Source organism: Lynx rufus, unplaced genomic scaffold (genome assembly GCF_022079265.1).
Source record: "Lynx rufus isolate CCGP_SWC_20201006 ecotype Redwood Valley unplaced genomic scaffold, mLynRuf1.p SCAF_8, whole genome shotgun sequence".
NCBI classification, from domain to species: Eukaryota; Metazoa; Chordata; class Mammalia; order Carnivora; family Felidae; genus Lynx; species Lynx rufus.
In genome coordinates this window covers 113907219-113930839 of record NW_025814896.1, presented here as the reverse complement: position 1 = coordinate 113930839, position 23621 = coordinate 113907219, and the positions used below count along the sequence as shown (strand labels likewise).

Genomic DNA, 23621 nt, shown 5'->3' with positions numbered 1-23621 from the left:
GTGGTTGTTCAGCCCATTTAGACTCTGAGTGTAGGTAATCTCTGTCTACACCTATGTCTATAGCCTGTGACCTGTGTGTAAAAACTTTGAGACCACCATTGTTTGGGATAGCATACCCACCAGTCTAGAGAGGCCTCTAAACTGGTTTTTCTCTGGCAATTTTGTGTTACATCGCGGCTTAAGGGCCACAATCTATCTGGGCTCTTTAGTATGTAAAGAAGCCACTGGGAGCTGTTTGTCTCACCTGAGGGTTTTCTGTTCAGATCTAGAAAGATCTGACACTGAGCTTCTCAAATATCTGTCCCTTCAACAGCTTCACAGAATAATTCAGCCATCTTTGGAATGGATAATTTCTTCATTGTGGTGATTTTGACTCTTGGTGCTGCATCTCGACCTTGAGGCTTGTCAATGACTGCTTACTACTCAGAAGGAGAAGGCTGAAAGGGTTCCCTGCTCCTTAAAAGAAACAAGACGAGGCTACAGAAATAAGCCTCACTGTGGCATATCCTCTCTGTGGCCCTATAGTTAGGTGGAAGCCATGGGAAAGTAATGATCCATGGAGGGTGGGGATAAAAGGAAGCCGTAGACGGCCCATGTAGATTTGTGTTTATAGTAGTGGTTCCCAAACATTGTCTACCCAGAATTTATCCCTTTTGGCATCTGCCTGGATTTTTACAGACCCCATTTCATTTTATTACCCAGTGTGTTTCTTCTTTCATGTTTCACAGGGAATGTTTCTCCACTCTTGTGTTAGTCCTGTGCCTCGACTGCTGTTTATTCTGCATTCTTCCCCATTCTTCCCCGGTCTCCCAGCCCCAACTCCACCCTAAACTGCCACATTTCTTTTCTTTTTTCCCCCCACCACATTATGTTTTCCTGATTTTGAAACCTTCTATTCAAAATAACTGCTTCTCTTTAAAAAGTGGGAAAGCAAGTTTCATGTAATAACAAATATTAAGATATTTAGATTGCAGTTTGAAGCAAAATCAGTTATAATCCATATTTATCCCCTGGGTAAAAACTCCAGATGGAATGAGTTATACAATTAAGCAAAAAAGAGATGAAAATAATCTAACAAGCTAGCATGAAATAGGTTATTTATCAGATACTTGGAGGTATAGTAGCTTTTAAAGGAATGAAACCGAGAAACAGAGAGAAATGAGCTTAATAACTTAATTGTATGAAAAAAATAGAGTATGTGTGTCCAAAAAATACTAAGCTAAAAGGAACAGGAAATGTATTTATAAAGATTATTTCATCAAAGGACAAACAAGATCTTGAAATCTATTGTCCATAAAACATGAAAGTAATTAAAATCATTGAGACTCTAAGGGATACAGAAAATATATAAACACAAATAAACAGGTCAAACAAGAGGAAATAAAAACAGTAAACAAATATGTAGGGGAAATGTCAAAAATCCTTACCAAAGACACATAAAATTAGCATTGTGATAGTATAATCTGATCACAGGTACACTGTTACAGCTCTGAAGTGAGCATTTGGAAACTATTAAACTAGTAGAAATATTTAGAAGTGAAATCCAATTTTGACAAGATAGATGAAAATTTGATATGTCAATGATAGGTGCTGTTGATGTTAATAATATGTTTTTTCTGGAAGATTCATCTGTTGATATACTCAGCAATTCACCAACTCCACTAGATTCTACAAACAAAGTAGCAAATGAAATAATACACAGTTTAGTGCATAACCTGATTAGTTATAAGGATATGCATGTCTCTTCCTTTTCATAATGCTAGTTTAGTTTCCCCTTTTGTATGATTCCCATTGCTCCCTATTCATAAGGTTGATGCTCATTTGCAGAGGCCCACGTTCACTCAGTGCTTACTGTGTGCTCACTTCTAAGTGCTTGGAATATATGACCTCATTCAAGCCAAGAACCCAGCCAAGCTGGTACAGTTTTTATTGCCACTTCATAGGTGAAGACGTGGGGGACAGAGAAGTGTTAAATAAATTGCCCAAGATCATACCCCTAATGATGATGAAGCTGGGATTTGTACCCCCTGGAGGTCTGGTTCCAGTGCCTTCCTCTTAATGCCTATGCTCTTTTGTCCTTGTCATGCTGAAGCAAATACTGTGGTATAATGGGCTCATCAATGTGTTTCTTGTTCACTGTATCACCTAGCGCATTACCTTGTGTATACTAAACAGTCAATAAATACTAATTTAATGCATGAGACAATAAATACTAAGATATCCTTGATGATGTTCCTTGCAGCTTTATCTGTGATAGTTAAAAAGAAATGCAGTCTAAACCAACAGAGGAATGGCTATGTTATTTATCATCTGTCAACTTAATAGAATATTACGTAGCTCCTAAAAATGTTAAAGCTGTATAGCAATATATAGCAGGGAACAATATGGCTGTGTAGTAACAAAAGATTGCAAATGTGAACTATAGTCATGATACCTGTCACCTGGATGTCCCTGTGGGTTTCGCCTGCTCATGGGTATAGATAATATAGTGATTGTGAAAAACCCAGAGTATGCTAGCCCAAATCCCTTACCTCCTGACACAGAAACTTTATCCCCTCTGCCCCCATTCTCCCTGCAAGTATATCTGAAAATCCCTGAGGGTGCCCCGCTTGTCACCTAGTGCAGGTGGCTGCATTCACCACATAGCATCCCTTCAGGTTTTCCTGTCTGGACCCTTCGAGGTCCACTCCAGATGGAGCCTCAGGAGAGAACCCTACCCTTCCCCTTCTCCAGAACTCCCAGCTCTCTGCCCTGCCTGACGCCTCTTCACATGCCATGAAAGAGCCAGACAGGTGGTAGTAGCCTGCAGAACTGGGAGAGCAGCTCTTTCTCCGACCCTGTCCTGCTGATTGGCTCCTGGGCCCTAAAGCAATTCTGCTTATGCCCAGATTCTCACAAGGACCATAGATGACAGAAGCTAAGTGCCAGGAGAGCAGGGAATTTGTGTTGTTGACTTACGTTTGCCAAGCGCTTGGAATAGGACATGGCCACTGGTAGATCTACATTAAATCCTCATTGAATGAGCAGACATTAGTTTTTGACCTTCTAGCCTTCACTTCTGAGCTCACTGGGGACAAGTGACCGAGCAGCACTGGGCAGTCGAACTTTCTCAGTGATGGAAATTGTCTAATGCTGTGCAGCGAGTCCTGTTCATTTCCCTTTTCATTTCAGTGTTCTTGAATCTGCCCGTAGTCTTCCTCTGATGTCTGTCCTCTGATGTCCCCGAAAACCCATGTATCTATTAAAAGAACAAGGATCCCTGGTGTGATTCAACCTATGTATTTAGATCCCTGGAAAAGTTCATGAGTCTGCCTCATCTGCAACAAGATAAACCCTCCCATCTGTGTTAAGGCTTTATTAGCAAACCCTATTATGATCAATTATGAGAAACAAGCCTCTGGAAGAAGAATTTATTTATTTATAAAACATTTTTTTTAAAAAAAAAATTTTTTTTTTCAACGTTTATTTATTTTTGGGACAGAGAGAGACAGAGCATGAACGGGGGAGGGGCAGAGAGAGAGGGAGACACAGAATCGGAAACAGGCTCCAGGCTCTGAGCCGTCAGCCCAGAGCCCGACGCGGGGCTCAAACTCCTGGACCGCGAGATCGTGACCTGGCTGAAGTCGGACGCTTAACCGACTGCGCCACCCAGGTGCCCCTATAAAACATTTTTTTAACGTTTATTTATTTTTGAGAGAGGGAGACACAGCACAAGTGGGGGAAGGGCAGAAAGAGAGGGAGAAACAGAATCTGAAGCAGGCTCCAGGCTCTGAGCTGTCAGCAGAGAATGCAACGCAGGGCTTGAACCCACGAACCATGAGATCATACCCTGAGCAGAAGTCGGTCACTTAACCGAATGAGCCACCTAGGCACCCCTGGAAGAAGAATTTAAAAGGGCTTGAGATAAGACTGTGTTGTGTGGTGAGATTTGAGGGACATCTCTTGGGTCTTCCCTCCTAAGGGCTGTGTGGCAAGAGCACAGGACCAGGATTTAGGACACCTGCGTTCTTGTGCCATTTCTGTGACTACCCAGCCATGATGCGCTAAGGACACTCAGTCTCTGTAGCTCACTATCTGTAGGATAAAGTGGTTGGATTAGGTTATTTGGGAGATAATTTCTAGCCCCTCTGTGGAAACCTCAGCGCTTCCTGGAACCAAGATGGAAACTACAGGGGATGCTAAAGTTACCATGTATCAAGAAAAAAGAAAGAGAGTGTCTAAAGAGGTGTATACATATTGTGTTCTTTTACATTTGGAATTTTTAGGGTTTTGATGTGCATTTTCTTTTTTGTGAGTTCTTATCTGTAAAATACCATGCAATGAGATACAGGGGGTGCAAAGATGAGAACACCATGGCCTCTTGCCTACCATTTTCAAAATCAAGTACAAGAAGGAAGAACAAAAAATGATTAATACAAGGCAGAGTGATAAGTGACACAAGTTGTTAGGTGCTCCCGTGAAGTGGCAAATGGCTCTAGAATTCTTTCTTCTTATGCACCATGCTCCTTTCTTTGGAGGACCATTCCCTTTTTGGAGGCCATATTTGAACCAGACTTTCAAGGGCTGCAAGAATTTGGATTTGCTGTGATGTCAGAGGTTTTTTTTTTTTTTTTTTTTTAATTTTTTTTTTGACGTTTATTTATTTATTTTTGGGACAGAGAGAGACAGAGCATGAACGGGGGAGGGGCAGAGAGAGAGGGAGACACAGAATCGGAAACAGGCTCCAGGCTCTGAGCCATCAGCCCAGAGCCCGACGCGGGGCTCGAACTCACGGGCTGCGAGATCGTGACCTGGCTGAAGTCGGACGCTTAACCGACTGCGCCACCCATGCGCCCCGATGTCAGAGGTTTTAATGCAACTTCATGTCCTCAAGACAGATATGTATTGTCAAGGCTTTGACTTTGCAAATATTTTAAAACTCTAAATTCAGATTTAATTTAAGTCCTTTCCTGAGGTTCAGGAATAGGCAAATAACAAGCAGGTAGTACTGAACTTACTGAGAGTACGAATTTGGTCTCTTGAGACACCACAGAGCTTGCAAATTAGCATAAAATAAATGAAAAAGGTTTTAACCTTTATTTGTAATGCTGTTGTATGTAGCTTAAGCGGTAGTACTTGCTACAAGGCTTAAGTGGTTTTGCTTGGTTCTTGGGAAAGCATTTTGCAATGATATCAAAGACAATGCCAGGCTGCACTTAATATACAACTTATTCTAACCAGTGAGAGGGCACTATTTATAACTATTTATGATGGCATTGGTTCTATGCAGATTTTTGCAGCAGTACTGTTGTAGAATATAGGGTCTCTGAGGATGAAGCCTGTTACCATGTTTATGAAACCTGTTTCACTGTCCATTAGGGGGGCAGGATTACCATTTCCCCAAAGGGGTATGCTTATATAATTCTCCCAAATGAAGTCTGCTTTTCTTAACTCCATGAGCATTTTATTAACTGCTTTGGCAATAAGAATGAAACTTACATTTGAATTGGTGTCTGATTATGCATTATAATTCAGTAAAATACACCACTTAACAGAAAACCTCAGTCACATCTACGCAAATTGCAAGGGTCTGGATACACGTTCTTCCCATTTTAAAATTTAAGTCCTGCCATTCACAGGAGATGAGATGAGGAGATCTGGATGGCACTGTGTTAACTAAGTTGGTTAGACTTTTGAGAACTAGAATTTCAGGAGTGGAAAAAACCCCTGTAGATTGGATCATGGAGCTGTCCCTTTTTGCAGATGGGAACACTGTAACCCACAAAATGAAAAAATCTGCTTCAGTTTTCAAAGATTGTTTCTGTAGGATACCCACCCACCCCAAGGTGTCTAGGATTCTTGTGTTTACTTTGCAGTCTGCAAATGCTGCTGTGTTCCCCCCCCCCCCCCAAGGATTAAAGAGCCCTGGTGTTTGGGAATTTTTAGGAGATAGCTACACTGACAGCTTCTGTGTGTGAAGGGTATGAAATAGAATTTTGTGATATCCTCGATAAGTGGAGCTCTTTAGGTTATGCAGAGTATTAGAGCAGATCACATTTGATAGCTCGCTGCTTTGGTGAGGTTGATGATAAAGGAACAGAAAGCCATAAACAAAGCTGAGATGATGAATGGCTTCATCCCAAATTGGAAGCTCTAGAGTGCATGTGTGTGGCACGGCTTCGAATCTCCTGGATTATAAACAGAACAGGGTACTGAAGCATTTGCTAATGCACACAGCATTAAAAACTAATGACATTCTTGGAATTCTTGTTTGTTTAAAGGTTGATATTTTGCATTTGTTGAGATCTGCGTTGCCTTTAACTGGAGCCCAGTAACATACGCCAGTATTTGATAAGTGGGGATGGGATGCATATGGTCTTCCTAATTACCGGAGCAGGTGAAACGAAGAGATTCCCTCTGGTGGGGAGAGTGTGGTGGGCGCATTTTTTTTTTTTAATTTTTTTTTCAACGTTTTTTATTTATTTTTGGGACAGAGAGAGACAGAGCATGAACGGGGGAGGGGCAGAGAGAGAGGGAGACACAGAATCGGAAACAGGCTCTAGCCTCTGGGCCATCAGCCCAGAGCCCGATGCGGGGCTTGAACTCACGGACCATGAGATCGTGACCTGGCTGAAGTCGGACACTTAACCGACTGCGCCACCCAGGCGCCCCGTGGGCGCGTTTTTTTTTTTTTAATTTTTTTTATTTTTATTTTTTAATTTTTTTTTTTCAACGTGTATTTATTTTTGGGACAGAGAGAGACAGAGCATGAACAGGGGAGGGGCAGAGAGAGAGGGAGACACAGTATCAGAAACAGGCTCCAGGCTCTGAGCCATCAGCCCAGAGCCCGACGCGGGGCTCGAACTCACAGACCGCGAGATCGTGACCTGGCTGAAGTCGGACGCTTAACCGACTGCGCCACCCAGGCGCCCCCTGTGGGCGCGTTTTTAACAAGAGCTTTGCCCTTTTGCCTAAGGTTTCCTTGGACTCTGTTTTTCCCGTTTGCATGTATTACCAAGAGCACGGATCTCTTCTCTCACATGTTAAAAAAAATCCTCTTACTAACAGAATGATTCTATATTTAATGAGTTTTAAATTAAACCTTCTGGAATTTAACTTCAATCTAGCTAAATAGTTACTGAAAAGTGTAAAGTGAGATCCAGGAACTCAATGCACATTTACAGTGCACATTTCATGTGTATACAATAGAAGATCCTACTTTTTGTTACTTAACCCTTCCTCTTTCTTTTTGCCTGGTTCAGACTCCTGTAATTGCTATCCGCCCTGGTCCTGAGCTGTAAGTTTTTATTTATACTTTCTCTGTTTCACTGTATCTACTTTTATTGGTTGCCCTATATCCTTGTGAGAAGAGACCGGAAGTTGACCTGTATTGGTCCTTCCACCCCAGATATTCTCACTTTGTCCTGGTCTTCCACACTTGTGCCACATCAGTCTCCTTTTGGGTTCTAGGCCTTTCTAAGCCCTCAGGATCTTGGCTCCTGTTATTTCTTCTTTTTGCAAACACTCTTCTGCCAACTTGTTACATCACTGGATTCTTCTCCTCTTAGGCTTAAAGGCCACCTCCTTGGACAGGTTCTTCTGGCCACTGTATCTCACATGTATTCTTGGTGGAGTCTGGGAGTCATTAGAAGTTAGTGGACAGATAACCAAGAACTGGCTGTAGGCAATTTTAGAACACAACAATTGTAAATCTCTACGTTCCATAAATAAGACCCACACTTAGATTTTAGTAAATGCCCACTAATCTCTGTGCTTTCTCCCTTGGCTCCTGTGTTGGGCTAGGCCCCCTCAGTTCGCCATCTTTCTGGCGTCAGAAGGATGTGACCAGCATGTTCGCTTTCAGCTCCAGGTTTTGTTTTGTTTGTTTTCGTTTTGTTTTCTAGTGCTGCCTACTGAATTCAAAGGCAAACATTCAAGTTGTTTATTTATATATATAAATAAAACAGTGGACTAGGTTCTTAAAGTGTAGTTTGTAGCATCTAATTATCATCTAATGTTTGTTACCCAAAAGCTTTAAGCAACGACACTGTTCACCCACTTTCTGGCAGTGTAGGCATGTTTGGGGGAAGAAATAAAGTGGTAACTTTTACTTTTTACTTTCTAAAAATATTGTGTGTGTGTGTGTGTGTGTGTGTGTGTGTGTGTGTTTTAAATACTCCAAGGGATATCAACAAAAATGCTGAAACCCTTTAAGGGAACATTATTCTTCTAATCAGAGACAAGTGGGAAACTTTAAGTAGTTCTTCAAATCAAAGTCATGTGTGTGTCTGTTCTGTGAAATGACAGATGTAGGTTTTTCTTCAGATAGAGGTTTGTTTTCCCTGTCCCGCCTTAGCCGCAATAACTTGAAACGGTCTGTCTGCTGGCACAAGAATCAAGGGGGTGGGTGGAGGGGCCTGGACGTTGCTGCAGGAAAGTCAAGTACATTCCTAGGGCGCCTTTTGGGGACAAGCAGCTCAAGTATTTTTATAGTCAACTGAGATAACAGGAAAGAGAGAATATGGCTTTTTTAGTATGCGTCTTGAGAAAACTCATTTGGTGCATATTTGTATACAAATCGTTAATATCTATCCATTGAACTTCCAGCTTGTGGTACAAAATGTGACTGTTGTGTCATCCCGATTTTTTGAGTACTGCAAGTTGTTTTCTAGACCAGAGGGAATGGTGGAACACAGTCAAATACTTGACAAATTTAAAACCTCCAACTTCTTGTTCTTCCAACATGGAGCCTTTGGCTCATTTTGACCTGGTATAGTAGTACTGTGAGATACATTGAGTGGTTGTCATGAAATCACACATTCTGGAATAACAGGCCGAGGACCCATATACCTCTTGTTCTTTGCAGTAGGTCCTAGGTGGCCATGTGATGCAGTATCGTGAATTATGGTGATGGTCGGCAAAATGTCAGGCCGCCACAGAGATGGGATTTCTTAGCATTCTGCGTTACGCCTCCTGGTTACATGTTCTAAAATATATGTGCCATAGCTAGACTTACAACCAGCCTTCTCAAGTCAGCCTTAAAGATAACTTACTCTTTTTCCTCTTCATGTGTTGAGATTTTTCTAGAACACTGGCAGCACAGACTGTATATCACTAGATGATTGTTTTGAGAGCGGCGTGAATTTGGAAACAGAAAGAAACCATTCATAGTTAAATCCTGAAGTTGTAGATTGATTTTTAAATTTGTTTTCTTTGACATAAAAGACTATTGAACTATAAAAAGAGTGCCTGCCACAAAGCACTGAATGTGTAGTTACTGAATTGAGGCAAAGAATTTGATATTGTAATTTAGATTTTAGAAAATGCTGGAATAGGCTAATAGATAGTTTACCTCTCAATCATAAATAGTTATAAATAGTGCCCTCTCACTGGTTAGAATAAGTCAGGCAGAAACTTTCCTTTATGAACAGAGAGAGACACACAAGGTTACTAGACCTCTATTCTGGATTATTGCTGTATCCCCTTAGACTGGTGCATCCTTGAAACACTTATGTGAAACCTGCCTCAGGGTTTTAAAGGTAGATTTAAACAAAACTAATTAAATTCATATTAGATTTCAAAATCTGTTGATACGAGAAATGTCTCATGGAAGTGAATTGGTTAACGTTTCTTTGAAGAGAAAAGATGGTTATAGACAGAGATGAAGTTATTTTAGTATAGATCCTAGGGGATCTACCTTACATGCTACTATGGGACCAAATAAAGGATCTGCAGACTGAAACTGTGCAAAATGACCTTAATAATCAGTAGGAAAATGACCAGTTCCGTGACCTTTAAAATTTTTTTGTCAAAACATGAAAGCTTCCTCATTGTAAGTTATAAATGTATAGGGGAATGCAAAAAAAGAAGTGCAACTAATGTTAATGCCCTTTAATTTAAAATGTTAGAAACACTAAGAATTAGTGTTTTATTTCTTTGAGTAGAACTTATCAAGAGTAGTTTGAATAGTTTGCTTTCATCTTGTTGTGTAACTTAACGACGTGGAGTATCTTTTCTCTGCCACAGTGACTTGTCCTGGTCCTTCCTGAGTTTGGATCCACTCCAAACATGTTATCTTTGGTGCTTTCACAGCTGTGAACTGAGCGTTCCTTCCATGTCACTTCCTCTGGGACATCTTCATTTTTTTCCCTCATCACACTTTCCAATTTCAGTTCCACTGTTACCACTTTTTATTTTTTCGTTACACTTTGATTTTGTGTTGGCCCCATACCCTCTTTTGATTATGCACTTGTGTAAAAATGTCCTATGAGTTTATTACCCTGAGATGAGGGGGCAACGCACCTCCCTGTTTGCTGTCTGTGCACGAATTGAACAATATATGTGCCGGGACCAGTTGCCGACAGACTTGGAAGAAGCACGACTGATGAGAGCTCGTGCTCCACGAGTATCATTCACGCAGGAAAAAGCTAGCAGTAAAGTTTGTGCTTTATGTAATTCAGCATTAATACACTGTGACAACTAAAGTTGGAACTGTGTCATTGGGGAGACTGGTGTTACGTAACTAAACCGTGGCCACTGAGATCCAAGAGTACTGGAACTATGCAAAGTGAAGAGTGCCTTATTCCGGTCAATTGTTTGTAGTACATTTAAATCTTGGCCTGGCTCTCCTTGCCCATTACATGTTGAGCACACCCACTGTAGCCATGTGTTTTAGAAATTGAAATCGTAAGCGAACTAGGACTAATCAAGTGTTTGACTCAACATGGAGTCAGCTTTGACTCCTCTTACCTAGCACCTCAGGCACTGGAGAAAGCATATGTCACATTCCATCCAGCATGGGCAGGCCCCGGACCCAGTTTCTAGGCAGCTACGTTGGTCATTTTCCTGGCTCTTTCCTTCCTCCTCCGCCGTCTCCTCTCTTCTGCAGCCCGTTTGTCACTTCCTGTGTCCCATCTCCATGCTGTACTGATTTCTCCTTCTATCATTGTATCTGTGTATGACTCTGTTCTCATTGCTGTGATCCTAATCTGGGTGTTTGTCAACTTGTATTTCAAGTAGTGTCCTAACTGAATTCCCCACCTTCACTCACTATTCCTACTACTCTCACATGCCATCACAAGAGGAGTCTTCCTGGAACAGTCTTTGAGTCTTCCTGAATTCTCTCCTTGAAGCTTCCGAGCTCCCTTACTGATTGTAGAATAAAACCCACACTTCTTACCAGGAGGACTTTAAGAGCTTGCATTGTCTGACTTGACTCAACCCATTTTATCACTTGACCCCTTGCCTCAGGAACCCAAGGTTTTAACAAGACAGCCATACTCATTATCTCCCAAATATGCCTGCCTCCTTCTTTACACACATTATTTTCCCAAAAGGCACTTCTGTGTTTATGAATCTTGCCCAGTTTCAAAGACTTATCCCAAAGTCCCAAAGACTTATCCCTGTAAAGTCTATTGTGACTTTCCCAGAAATGAGTTTTCTCTTCTCTGATATTCCACAGGATTTACATTTTATATTTTCCGATTGATCAGCATTACAGATGCTTATCTGTAATGGTAGTTACCATGTATTAGCGCCTCAGTTTTTTTTTTGTTCTTGAAGGGTAGGGACTGAATCTTCTGTGGCACCTAGAATGGTATTTGCCAAAGTGGTAGGCATGAATTGTTTGATTGCTTCATCCAGTATTTTATTGATCTCCAGCTTTCTTCTTTTTTTTTAAATGTTTATTTATTTAGAGAGCAGGGGAGGGGCAGAGAGAGAGGGGGGGAGAGAGAATCGCAAGCAGGCTCTACACTCTCAGCACAGAGGTGGACGTGGTTTCAGTCTCATGAACTGTCAGATCATGACCTGAGCTGAAATCAAGAGTTGGATGCTTAATTGACTGAGCCTCCCAGGTGCCTCTCCAGCTTTCTTCTAAAAGCTGAACTACATGCTGGAAGTAAAACATACCAAGAGGAAACCCGTGATCGCAGAACTCTAGTTGAATGAGGCATACAGAAAGGTAGTCAGACAACTAACTCATGCGGTAGTAAGCTCAGTGAGCTTACTTGTGATGAGTAGCCAATGAGAACCCATGGAGGTCCAGAGGAGGGGTATCAAACCCAGATGAAGGACAATTGGGAATGCTTCCAGAAGAGGTGAGGGTTAAACAGAGTCTAAAAGATAAGTAGGAGTTAGGTAGCTGAGGGGGAGAGAAGGGAAAGAGGGTTCAAGCCAAGGACACAGGGTGGATAAAGCACAAGAGGTTCTCTGCAAACTGAAGAAATGAATGAAAGTCAGTGTAGTGGAGTAAAAGAGAATGAGGTGAGATTTATAAGTGATAAAGCTTCACAAGGAACAGAGGTCCTGTGATGAGAGAGAAATGGATATACTTGATGAATGTTGACAAGGGAGGAGTTCTAGGCCTGGACGTTTGGATGGGTGAAATGGGGGAGCAGCAGTCTGGTTTCTGTTAAGGACCACTTGGTGAATGGAAGTATTGGGGGAAGGTGAGGAGTTCGATTTTGGACCTTTCCAGTTTGAGTCACGTGTGGAATATCTACACGAAGATACATTGTAGTAGACGGTTTGGAACTCAGCAGAAAGCTTTGGTTAGGAAATACCAATTTGGATGACATCACCATCTAACACAGTAAAATCATAGAAACAGCGTGTGTAGAATTAGTAAGGACAAGAGGTTAAGAATAAGCCTTAAAGCATACCAGTACTTAAAAGGCATAGAAATGGAGTCTGCAAAGAATATTTCTGCAATGGTCTGAGAGGAAGGAGCACAAATAGATGAGTGAGATGTGATGGAAACCAAGGGAAAAATGAAATCCATCTATTGGGTTTAGCAACATGGAGCCCGTGAGTGATCTTGGTAAGAGTAGTGTCATGTAGAAGAGAGGTAGGGAGAGGGAAGCACAGTCTGGTCCAAGCTAGATGATAGTGTGTCAAGGCAGTTCTTTTGAAAGGTTGGTCTTAAAAGAGGAGAAGACTTAAAAGAGAGTAGAAGCTGGAGGGAAATGGAGTTGAGGCACTTTTACTGTTCAAGTTGGTAGGAGTCTGATTATGTTAAGAGGCTGATAGGAAGAATTTTAGTTAATTAGGAGGTTGACTAAAAGCTGAATTTAGCCAGAATTTAAAACTCTTCTTAAAATTCTTTACCCCATGTGTCCTTTTATCTTTCTTTATTCTTAATCAGTTAAAGCCCATACTACTAATCACTCTGGTACTTCTCAGTTTCACTGTGGTCTATCCCAAGGAGATTGCATATTCCTATAAAGCAGGATTCAGGCTCTTCTCCTCCCTGATTCTGGGTAGCACTTAGTTCCATGTCTTACGAAGAGAATACCCGTATCAAGAGATGCTTTAAACACTCATTTGTTTCTTTGTTTATTCTTTGAGGAAATAATGTCTGCTGTGTGCCAGGAAATATTCTAGGTGCTGAGGATATAAAAATCACTAAGCTAGACAGATCACTTTTTCCCAAGGACTTTATAGTCTATGGAGACAGTTAACAAACAAGTAATACACTACAAAATCAAGGTAATTATAGGATGCAACAGATACTGAAAAGGACACTGTGATAGATAATAATCCTGAGTGGCTACTTTCAATTCTCTCCCTTGTCAGGGAGAACAACTACAAGCAATTGGAGAGTTAAATGACTTTAGGTGGGAAGAAAAAGATAGTAATAGTCCATTGTTTTCATAGTGTAGTGACTTCTTTGTTGACTGTTACTAAAGTCATCAGGAATATGATGATTATCATGGGCTGTGGGTTTTGGGGATTCTGTTGATTGGTTGTTACTTAGCATTTCAGAAACTACCCACCTCTCCCCATTTTCTCTTTTCCCTTGTAGTAATTTGCCATCTTCCATGTATGAATGGTGGCCAGTGCAGTTCAAGAGACAAATGCCAGTGCCCTCCAAATTTCACAGGGAAGCTTTGTCAGATCCCAGTCCATGGTGCCAGTGTGCCTAAACTTTACCAGCATTCTCAGCAGTCAGGCAAGGCATTGGGAACGCACGTCGTCCACTCTACACATACCTTGCCTCTGACCATGACTAGCCAACAAGGAGTCAAAGGTAAGGTTATTTATTTTCTTTTTGCCCATTCATCAGATGTCTGTTAACCTGCCTGACTCATGTGGAAGCACATATCTGCAGATGGCGGGACTGGTATTGAAACAGAAAGAAGTACGTGATCTGTGGCCTGGGAAATGGTGGCAGGGACAGAATATGGGCTCAGGTATGTGGCTGCAGTACTTTCTAGGCCATAGAGAGTTAGTATCTAGGAAATAAAGTAAAAAGGAGCCCATCCTTTTATGCTGGCTCTTAGCACCAAGAGCTGTTACATTCATGTTTCTGGCAGGGCCTAGGAAATAGAAAGATGAGCAAGGCAGTGTTCAGACTCATATAGGACTAATGAGCTAGTGGATTGCCTAGTACCGGCTGGTAGTTTGTAGTTGAAGAGCGCTTGGTTTTAGTTATAAACAATCAGTTAACCTCACTGGGCTTCAATTTATTCATCTGTAGAGGAAGGTAAAGTAGGTCACTTGGAGCTTAGAAATTCTATGACTAACTCATTCTTTCAAACCTGGCATCTCTTACACATGAACAGTTTTTGAAAAGGGGTCAGAGAAGTGTTAAGGCCTTTAGTCTTTAAAACTTGAATGTTAGTTAGCATCAGAAGATGAAATTTTATTTGGAAGTTGCAGAAAGTAAATACAGATATAAAATATCACGTGTAAGTAGTTTCCATAGTTCAGGAGTCCCACAGGTATGGACATGCCATGACATTCAGGATAAAGGAATTATGCCTTGTGGAACTGTATTTCCTCTTTTGACATAGAAAGGTAAATCTTACAAGTTTGGCAATAGAAACATTGAGAAATGCAAAAGTAAACTCTTGAGCCTTTACTACTGTCCTTTGATAAAGTGTACCCACCTGTGACCACAGGCAGCATGAAGTTTATTTATTTTGAGATGGAGCGAGAGAGCGCGCATGCGTGTGCATGCACAAGCAGGGGAGGGGCAGAGAGGAGAGACAGAATCCCACTAGGCTCTGCACCATCAGCGCAGAGCCCGATGTAGGGCTCAAACACATGAACATCGAGATCATGACCTGAGCTGAGATCAAGAGTTAGATGCCTAACCGACTGAGCCACACAGCGCCCCCCCCCGAATATTCTTGTCTCATGAATGTGTTACTGTGAAAGGTTTTAAGTCTCTTTATACGTCCAGTTTTACTCTTTAAAAGACACAAATCCAGGTTTAATTTGTGTTTTGAGTGTACCCTTTTATTCTCCAGAATTGATGGCTGTGCAGCAAAAATACATACACACTAGGTGTACTATAAAGTTTATGTGGGTGTCTGTATTTGCTCTCATGCTGACTCACTTGTTAATTATTCACGACTAAAATTTTCTCCTAATCTCTTTTAGTGAAATTTCCTCCCAACATAGTCAATATCCATGTGAAACACCCTCCGGAGGCTTCAGTTCAGATACATCAGGTTTCAAGAATTGATGGCCCAACAGGCCAGAAGACAAAAGAAACTCAAGCGGGCCAATCCCAAATCTCTTACCAAGGGCTTCCCGTCCAGAAGACCCAGACCGTACATTCCACGTACTCTCACCAGCAGGTCATTCCCCACGTCTACCCTGTGGCTGCTAAGACGCAGCTTGGCCGGTGCTTCCAGGAAACCATTGGGTCACAGGTAAGCAACATTGCCCCTCCCATTTGGGTGATGCATTGTAGATATGGCATTTTAATAGGAAAGCCAGACTTGGCAAAATGGCTTTCAATAGATGGGGTTGACAAACTGACCCCTGGGCCCATTTTTTGTAAATACAGGTTTATTGGGACATAGCCACATCCATTCATTTACATACTGTCTGTCCTTCCATGCTGTTGGCAACAGTTACATAGTGTTGGTGAGATCATGGGGTCCCCAAATCCTGAAATAAGGCCTGTAAAGCTCTTGACAGAAAAAGTTTGCTGAACTCAGTCTATAATATTAAGTAGTGATCTTCTGGAAATGCTTCCAGAAGTCCATGATTGCCTGTTTATATATTTTTTCACTTAAGGTGATCTGTGAATAAAATAAGTCAGGCATGAGATATGGGATGTGAGATGTATTCTGCAAAGATGTTTGAAAACATTTATGCCTTTTTGCAACAGTTTGTAGGTTGTAGGTACAGAGGAATTTTGACCCCTTTGTGCAGTGATAACTTGGCATCTTCTTTCTGCTAATAAAAATTCGTAACTACCATGGCAATGCAGGAATTGTTTGACGTGCATTTTAATATTGAATTTGCACGTCACTTTAGGCCTATATTTATATCATAAAGTGAGAGAAAGGCTGAGTTTTCTTTAAAACTCACTGTTGAATATACATAGCAAAGACAATATAAATATATTGGTTCCTCTACCCCAACCATGTTGTGCTACTTGCTTTGGGATCACATGATAATGTTGTGGCTTTTTCCTGTGGTTCTGCTCTTGTCATTTCATATGGTTTGGATCCCCCAAGAGAAGAGTCGGTGAGATAAATGTATTATAATTCCTCTGTTGTTACCTGATTATTAGAAAATTAGTGTGTGTGTGAAGTATTTGTAGGTAATAGAGTCCATTGTTACTGCTTTAGAAACCTAGAAAATGCTTTTTAGGTACTAGACAAGTGTATGGTAGGGTTGTAATCTTTCTTCTGGGGCAGTAAAACAAAATTGGTTTATAGACCCAGCTAGAAAAGAGAACCCATGTGAATAGAGTTAAAGGTCTTGGCTAGAGCTATGGCCCCAGCAGTAGGTGCTAGGAGACCAGCTTCCTTATCTGTAAGGTAGAGATAAGAATATGGGGGTTTGTCAAGATGAGACATGTAATGTGTCTGCTTTGCAAATGTTGTAGAACTCTGCAAATATTAGCTCAGAAGGTACTTATCTATCCAGATAGTCAAACTTAAAAATAGAGTAGGTGATTGCTTATGTCCTGTAATTTTAGTAAAGCAAGGAAGGCTTGATCCCCCAAACACCACCTTTGTTGTCTGCCTACAGATACCTGAAATACTCACTGAAGGGAACCTTTTCATTCCTCAGTTGAAGACCAGGTTTAAGCAAATGCTTCTTGGAGAAGGAACATCATCAATTTAAATGTAGCTTAGAAGTAAAGACTGGAGTGCCGTTTGCATTGTTTAGCCATTCCAGCTTAGATTGGTCATGAGAAAGGAAAAGGCAGGTCCTTTTAAAACTCTGTGCCCAGTATCTTTCTCCCTAATTTCCAAGTTGGACACAGAGCCTAAAAAGCAAGAAAATGAGGTATTAACAAACTTACCAGTTTTGTATAATAGTAGGCTGAGGATTGCGAACTAGAAAGGATAAAAACAAACTATTTACTTTGAAGCGTAAGCTGGACAGTACAGTCAAAGCGAGCTGGATAATTGGTAGAGTTCCCCAAATAATTCAAACTCCGTGGAATACTTTTCCCTTATCTGGATACTCTTCTGACTTCTGGTCAGAATGATCCAGACAATGATCTCAGTTCTTAATTTATTTTGCATGTGTAGTCATTAATACCCAGCTTCAAAATAAGACCTGTTTTCAAGAAAACACTCTTACTGAGAAATGTTGCTGCGTGCCTATGATTGTCCAGTAATTTGTGTAATTAGGATGATCGAGACATTAAAAAATACATTTCTGGCAAATAGTCAATAGTATATAAGGCGTGTCCCTACAGAGGTGCTGGAAAATATGTGTGCTTTCTAGCTATAGTTAGTTTGCAAACAAAGCTCCACGAGGTGGTGTAGGTAGATTTTTGAATGAATTGCAGAAACAACTGTGTAAATGCTCCTTCGGTGTGCATTGCGTTGCTTAGTGGGAACACTCTCATTAGCTGCAGATTTTGGCTCTTGAGACTTCGAATGCCTTAGAGTTATCAGTAACTGTGTTTATGTGTTACCATGAGAGGTCACATACGAAACAAATTTGGCAGAAACTGCCTTTGTGTCAATGGCACATTCTAATAGTTAGTAAACTTGGGGTTGAAAGTTGAACATGAGCTATGATCATGTATTTAAATTCAGAGCATCTTTGTATAGTGGAATGTCAGGAATTACTTCAGTGGTAGAGGAAAATGCATGATTGGTTAGGAAGGCAAGCCCCCACAGAAGTGGGGGAGAAGAATTAAAGGAAAGAGAACATGGCAAGAAATGGAGAAGGGAGTGTTAGGAAAGACCAGAGAAGTGAAATAGCTTGGGATTCCTGGCATGCATTTGTACAGGTAACAAGCCCCTTATACCTGAGGCATAGTGTGATATAAATGACTTAGTATCAAGGTAACACTTTCATGAAGCCCCCCTTCACCATGCAGTCAAATTCAGAATTGTTTCAAGTGGGACAACCGACATTATGTGCCTCCTGATGTGACACAGTATGGAGTTTCCACATCATGCTTGAAGTATTCTTGCCAAAAATATTTAACCTGAATCTAATAAAGCCTTTACACCTAACCTATCTAGCTCATAGGCAAAGGGGAAACAAACTAAAAACATCACACACATATCTCCTCCAGCAGACAGATTCATAATGTAGGATATTATAACCTGGCTTCTTCAAAGAAAAAAATCTTCTCATGAGGGAAAACAAGAAAAGCAGAGTGACTTTTCTAGAAAGAGACCAATGAGACCCAATGACAAATGTAACATATGAACCTTAATCAACTCTTAGAAATACACACACACACAACACCCGGCTCCAAAGGATATTGGAGAAATCTAAATAGGGCTGGATATTAGATGATATTCTGGAATTACTATTATTTAGGTAGGATAATGATGTGGGGGTTATGTAGGACCATTCCTTATTCTTGAGAGATGAATGTTAAAAGTTTTAGGGGTAAAACGCCATGATGGTTATGGTTTATTTTCAAATGCATTTCATACACAACTAAGACAAAATTGTAATAGTTGTTGACCCTGAGAGGTAGGTATTCAAGTGACTGTCTCAGAATATGTGAAAGTTTCTTGAGGAAAAGAAAAATGATAACTTACTAGACTTAGAATAATCAAATTTTAAGTTGAACTCGAAAGCTGTAACTTTGATACATTTTATGAATTTTTAGAGAGTAATTTTAAAAGTTTCAACTTAGGAAAGAATGGGGTGGGTGGATGTGGGGATGGTAGACATGAGGAGGCCACGGAAGAGACGTTGGCTTCGGTCCATTTGTGAATTGACCAGGGTCCAATCTAAGAAGTTAACTTGAAAATAAAGATGAATTCCTGAGCTTTTGTAAAGAATCAAGCATCAGGATTTGATTATTGGCTATTGTGGGGGATTTAAAAAAAAAAAAAGGATGTGATAAGTTGGACTGTTCTGAACTTCCTTGCTTCAGAAATCAGATAAATGCTCACAATGATTGATTAACCCTGGGGGAGGGTTGTAAGATGAAGATGAGTAGCTACATCTTTGTTTTAAGCAGCCCCATCCTTGACTGACATCAAGAGTGGTGCGTTCTTGAGTATCAGTCAGGAAGTCTAATGCTGTTTCAGAGATGGAGCGAGACCAGATGAGTGGAGAAGATTCATTGAGCAGCAAATAGCTCTAGTGGTGATAAATTCGTGAGAACAGGGGACATTTCTTTGGCTTGTATTATGAAGAGAAAAGAGCAGGAATAATGGGATTGGGAATTTATAATGTCACACACTTGACAGAGTGTGACAAGATATGGGGGGCGGGTAGAGCTGGGGGAGGAATCAGGCCTATCGTTTTACTGTTGGAGAAAGTGATATTCCATCTTTTAAGTCCTAAAAATAATTTCTTCTTTAGATCACATAGAGTATTGATTTCTGTGTGAATCGAGCTGGATACAGGCATTGCTAAATTCATATTCAAGTATTAAAAGAGTAGAAATTAATAGAATGCATGGTGTGGCTAAGAGGATGGATTTCTTGAATGTAAATCGAATCTGAAGCAGTTAACAAGTCATAATTTTGGCAGTTATCTCTCTGTGCTACCTGAAGTAGATGTGGGGGGGGGTGTTCTCTGTATATATTTGAAAACATTTTGGAAAGTCTACTCACTGTATAGATGAAGTTAGAATTACAATTTCCGATGGTTAAAATTACTAACTATATTTAGGAAAATCTCGTGTTATTTCACATGCTGGAAATGTGAACATTTCCGTGCTAGTTTTCATCTCTAAGGAGAGGCCAAATTTCGGAAAATACCCCCTCAATTTCTTTTTGCATCACAGGGACATTGAATATGTATAATTTTTCTGTTGTACAAGGGTTTCCTTTGTTTTAAGTTGGTTCTCTTAATAGTGACCCAAATTTGAAACTTACTTGGCATTTGAGTGTCTGTTTTACGCAGGTTTTATTTGTTGCCCAGTTGCTGGCAACAAACATTTGCAGTGACCTAATGATGCCAGATGGTATGAAAAGACCCTGTCTGAGAAGTGTTTAGAATCACGAGGTAGGGCTTGGGGTCCAATGTCCATGCTTGGGTCTGCCTTTGCCTGGTTGTGCAATCATGTGCTGTGTTAAATGTGGGAACATGCCCCTTAATTAGACACAGACGCACAAGACGAGACAAAAAATCCAAATTCTTCAAGACCTTCCTTTTGCACATGCCAAAAGAACAGAAAATTCCGCATATAAACACCTGAGTTAACGAAGAACAGAAATACTGGAAAACCTGAAGTAGGTCTAAACAGAAAAGATATTTTTAGTACAGTGCTTTAGCACAGATAAAGATGCTCAAGCAACACCCAAACCTGCTTGCAACCATAAAATGCCCGTAACAGTTAAAAAAACAAAACAAAACAAAACAAAACCGTAAGAAACAAACTCTGTGTTTTCGTTTAAATTCTCTAATATGTATTCGCTACAAAAAAAAAAAATAATCTTATGTGGATTAAGGAGAGAAGAGAGCAGTACTTGTGAAATCCTGAAATTACTGGAAAAGCCTTTATTTCCTTTCCTTCCCGGTCATACAAATAAGAAGAGCAGGAGCAAAACTGAGTTAAGATGACTTGAGAATTATTTGGGGGTCCTCCTAGAGGTTCTAGAAGTTGTTCCAACAGTTCTCTTTAGACAGGAAAAATGGAAACCGGATGGGCCATTGGAGAAAAAGTTTATATAATTGGAGATAGGTCTCCTTTGGCAGATAAATTCCATAACATCCTCAGGCTCTAAATCTTAGTCCTAATACACACACGCGCACACGCGCGCGCGCACACACACACACACACACACACACAATTTTTGAAGGGCCAAACAAATGGACTTGACTTTTGTTTAAAAAAACTTTTTTTAAAGTAACCATCATGGAGAAATTAACAAGAAACTGTGATCTCATCAAAGTGGGAACTCTCCTAATTACACGGCTGAAAGTACTTTTTATCTTTCTTTCTTTTTTTTTTTTTTTAATTTATTTATTTCTTTTGAGAGTGAGAGACAGCGCCAGTGGAGAGAGGGGCAGAGACAGTGAGAGGGAGGGAGGATAAGAATCCCAAGCAGGCTCTGGTTCCATGCTGTCAGCACAGAGCCCAGTCCCTGGCTCACTCGATCTCACCAACCATGAGAACATGACCTGAGCCATAATCAAGAGTCAGGCGCTTAACTGACTGAGCCACCCAGGTGCCCCTGAAAGTACTTTTTTTAAAAAGTCTCGGGGCACCTGGGTGGCTCAATCGGTTAAGCATCCAACTTCGGCCGAGGTCATGTTCTCGCAGTTCGTGAGTTCAAGTTCTGCGTCCAGCTCTGTACTGATAGCTTGGAGCCTAGAACCTGCTTCGGATTCTGTATCTCCCTCTCTATCTCCTCCTCCCCTGTTCATGCTCTGTCTCTCTCTCTCTCTCTTGCAAAAATAAATATTAAAAAAAAAATTTTTAAAGGCTCAATTTTCTGTGACAGGACTTTGAAGAATATTTCTTGGTTTCTACCACACAACAGCCAGTGAGAAAGTAGGGAAGCAGATGCTTGGCCTGTCAGTTCCACAAGGCAGAAAAGATACATATGGATAGATACTGATGTGGATTGATACTACAGACCGACTGTAGACTTTGCAAATCTGTTCACAGTGAGGATGAGAATTCAGGGCTCAATTAAAGGAGCTGGGAGAGTATGTTCTGCTTAGAAACCTCTTCTTTAATTTCTACAAAGTCCCCTCTGCTGTGACCTAAGAGCATTGCGAGGATGAGGCCTAAAAGTAGGGTAAAAGACGTGGTTTAGGATATTCTGACAGGGGTGATGCTAGAGTCATTGTTACACTCTTCACATTGGCTATTTCCCTAAACTGAGTCTACAAGCTACATAAATCGATGAGACTTCTAAAGAAGGAATAACTAGGAGTGCCTGGTTGGCTCAGTAGGTTGAATGTCTGACTTCAGCTCAGGTCATGATCTCCTGGCTTGTTGAGTTCGAGCCCCATCTCAGGCTCTTGGCTGACAGTGCAGAGCCTGCTTCAGATCCTCTGTCCCCCTGTCTCTCTGCTTCTCTCTCTCTCTCTCTCTCTCTCTCTCTCTCTCTCTCAAAAAATAAGTAAAACGTTTAAGAAGGAATAACTATAAGACATTTTACCAAAGACGCTTGGCCTGTCACTTACATATCATCCCTTATGTGGGAAGGAGAACTGGGTCAGCATTGGGTACAGGTGTGTATGTGGCCCTCACCCCTTACCCATTTCCCCAGCCACATGCTTTTGGGGTCAGGTCTGTCCCTGGTGAACTTGGCCTTCATTTTCTTGCAGAAGTACTGCGGGGCAGTGAGTGGGAAAGGCAGGGCCAGGGTTACCAGACATCTGCCTTCTCTGTGAGCAGAGAGCCCCAATGGGGTATGCTGATTGCATTTACTGAAGTTTGGCCTCCTTCAGGTGGAATAAACCATTAACACCAGGCACTTCCTATGACATCTGGGTTTTTCTTCAGTGTCCCACTCAAATACTCCTTTGACATAATCTAAGAAATATTTAATTGAGTGTTAGTGAGTCTGGTTGTCTCCAGTGGCTCTAAAATGGCCACCCTTGCCAAACCTTACCTGTGTCAACTGCGGAGGTATCACCGAAGGTGTCACACACGTGTCAGCGATGGGTGCCTGGAGCTCTCCAGTGTTGGCTGGTCTGGTTCCAGCAGCCTTTGCCAGACAGACTTCGTTCAGGGCCTCTCTTCCTTCGAGTTTAAAAGATCAGTAAAGACCCAAAGGGAGAAGGAGCTGTATGTGAAAGAGAATGTCTGCATGTCTCTGGGCTTCTGCCAGTGGCCAGGGAAACTGCTAGCTTTACTTGGGGAATGTGGGACTAAGACATTAGGATAATCAAAATATAGATTCTTAGAACTGAGGTAGGCCACTCGAGAGAATGGATGATGACCTAGACGCATTACCCTTCCTACTGCCTGATACCGGTCTTTACCTAGGCCAATGTCTGCACCTATGCACGTCAGCTTTGGCTGTTCCCCCACCCTAATCTCTTTAATAGCCAAGTTTATGCTTTCTTGGTCCTCCTCAAGCACCTCCTCTCAGATGTTTTTCATTTTATTGGCAGTGACAGTGCCTTTATCATGACTGGAAATATCAAATTTCCATGTTTTATGCCTCTAGGGCTCACTCAAATAATACCCCTATTAATAATTAGATTCCTGTTTTTGCTGAGGAACAGGCCTTGAGATTAATTATAGGGCAGTTTGGACTGGAAGCATGTTATGT

The 23621-nt window shown here is 41.1% G+C and overlaps 1 protein-coding gene across 7 annotated transcripts in view; it reads left to right on the top strand.

Annotated features, from left to right (window-relative positions):
* LTBP1 (latent transforming growth factor beta binding protein 1) overlaps window positions 1-23621 on the top strand; it is a 406918-nt gene that overhangs the window by 196601 nt on the left and 186696 nt on the right. For all 7 annotated transcript variants that reach the window (XM_047068909.1, XM_047068908.1, XM_047068911.1 and 4 more), the window contains 2 exons: window positions 13784-14008; window positions 15367-15641. In XM_047068909.1, the coding sequence (XP_046924865.1) occupies window positions 13784-14008; window positions 15367-15641 (500 nt within the window). The remainder of the gene's footprint in view (window positions 1-13783; window positions 14009-15366; window positions 15642-23621) is intronic.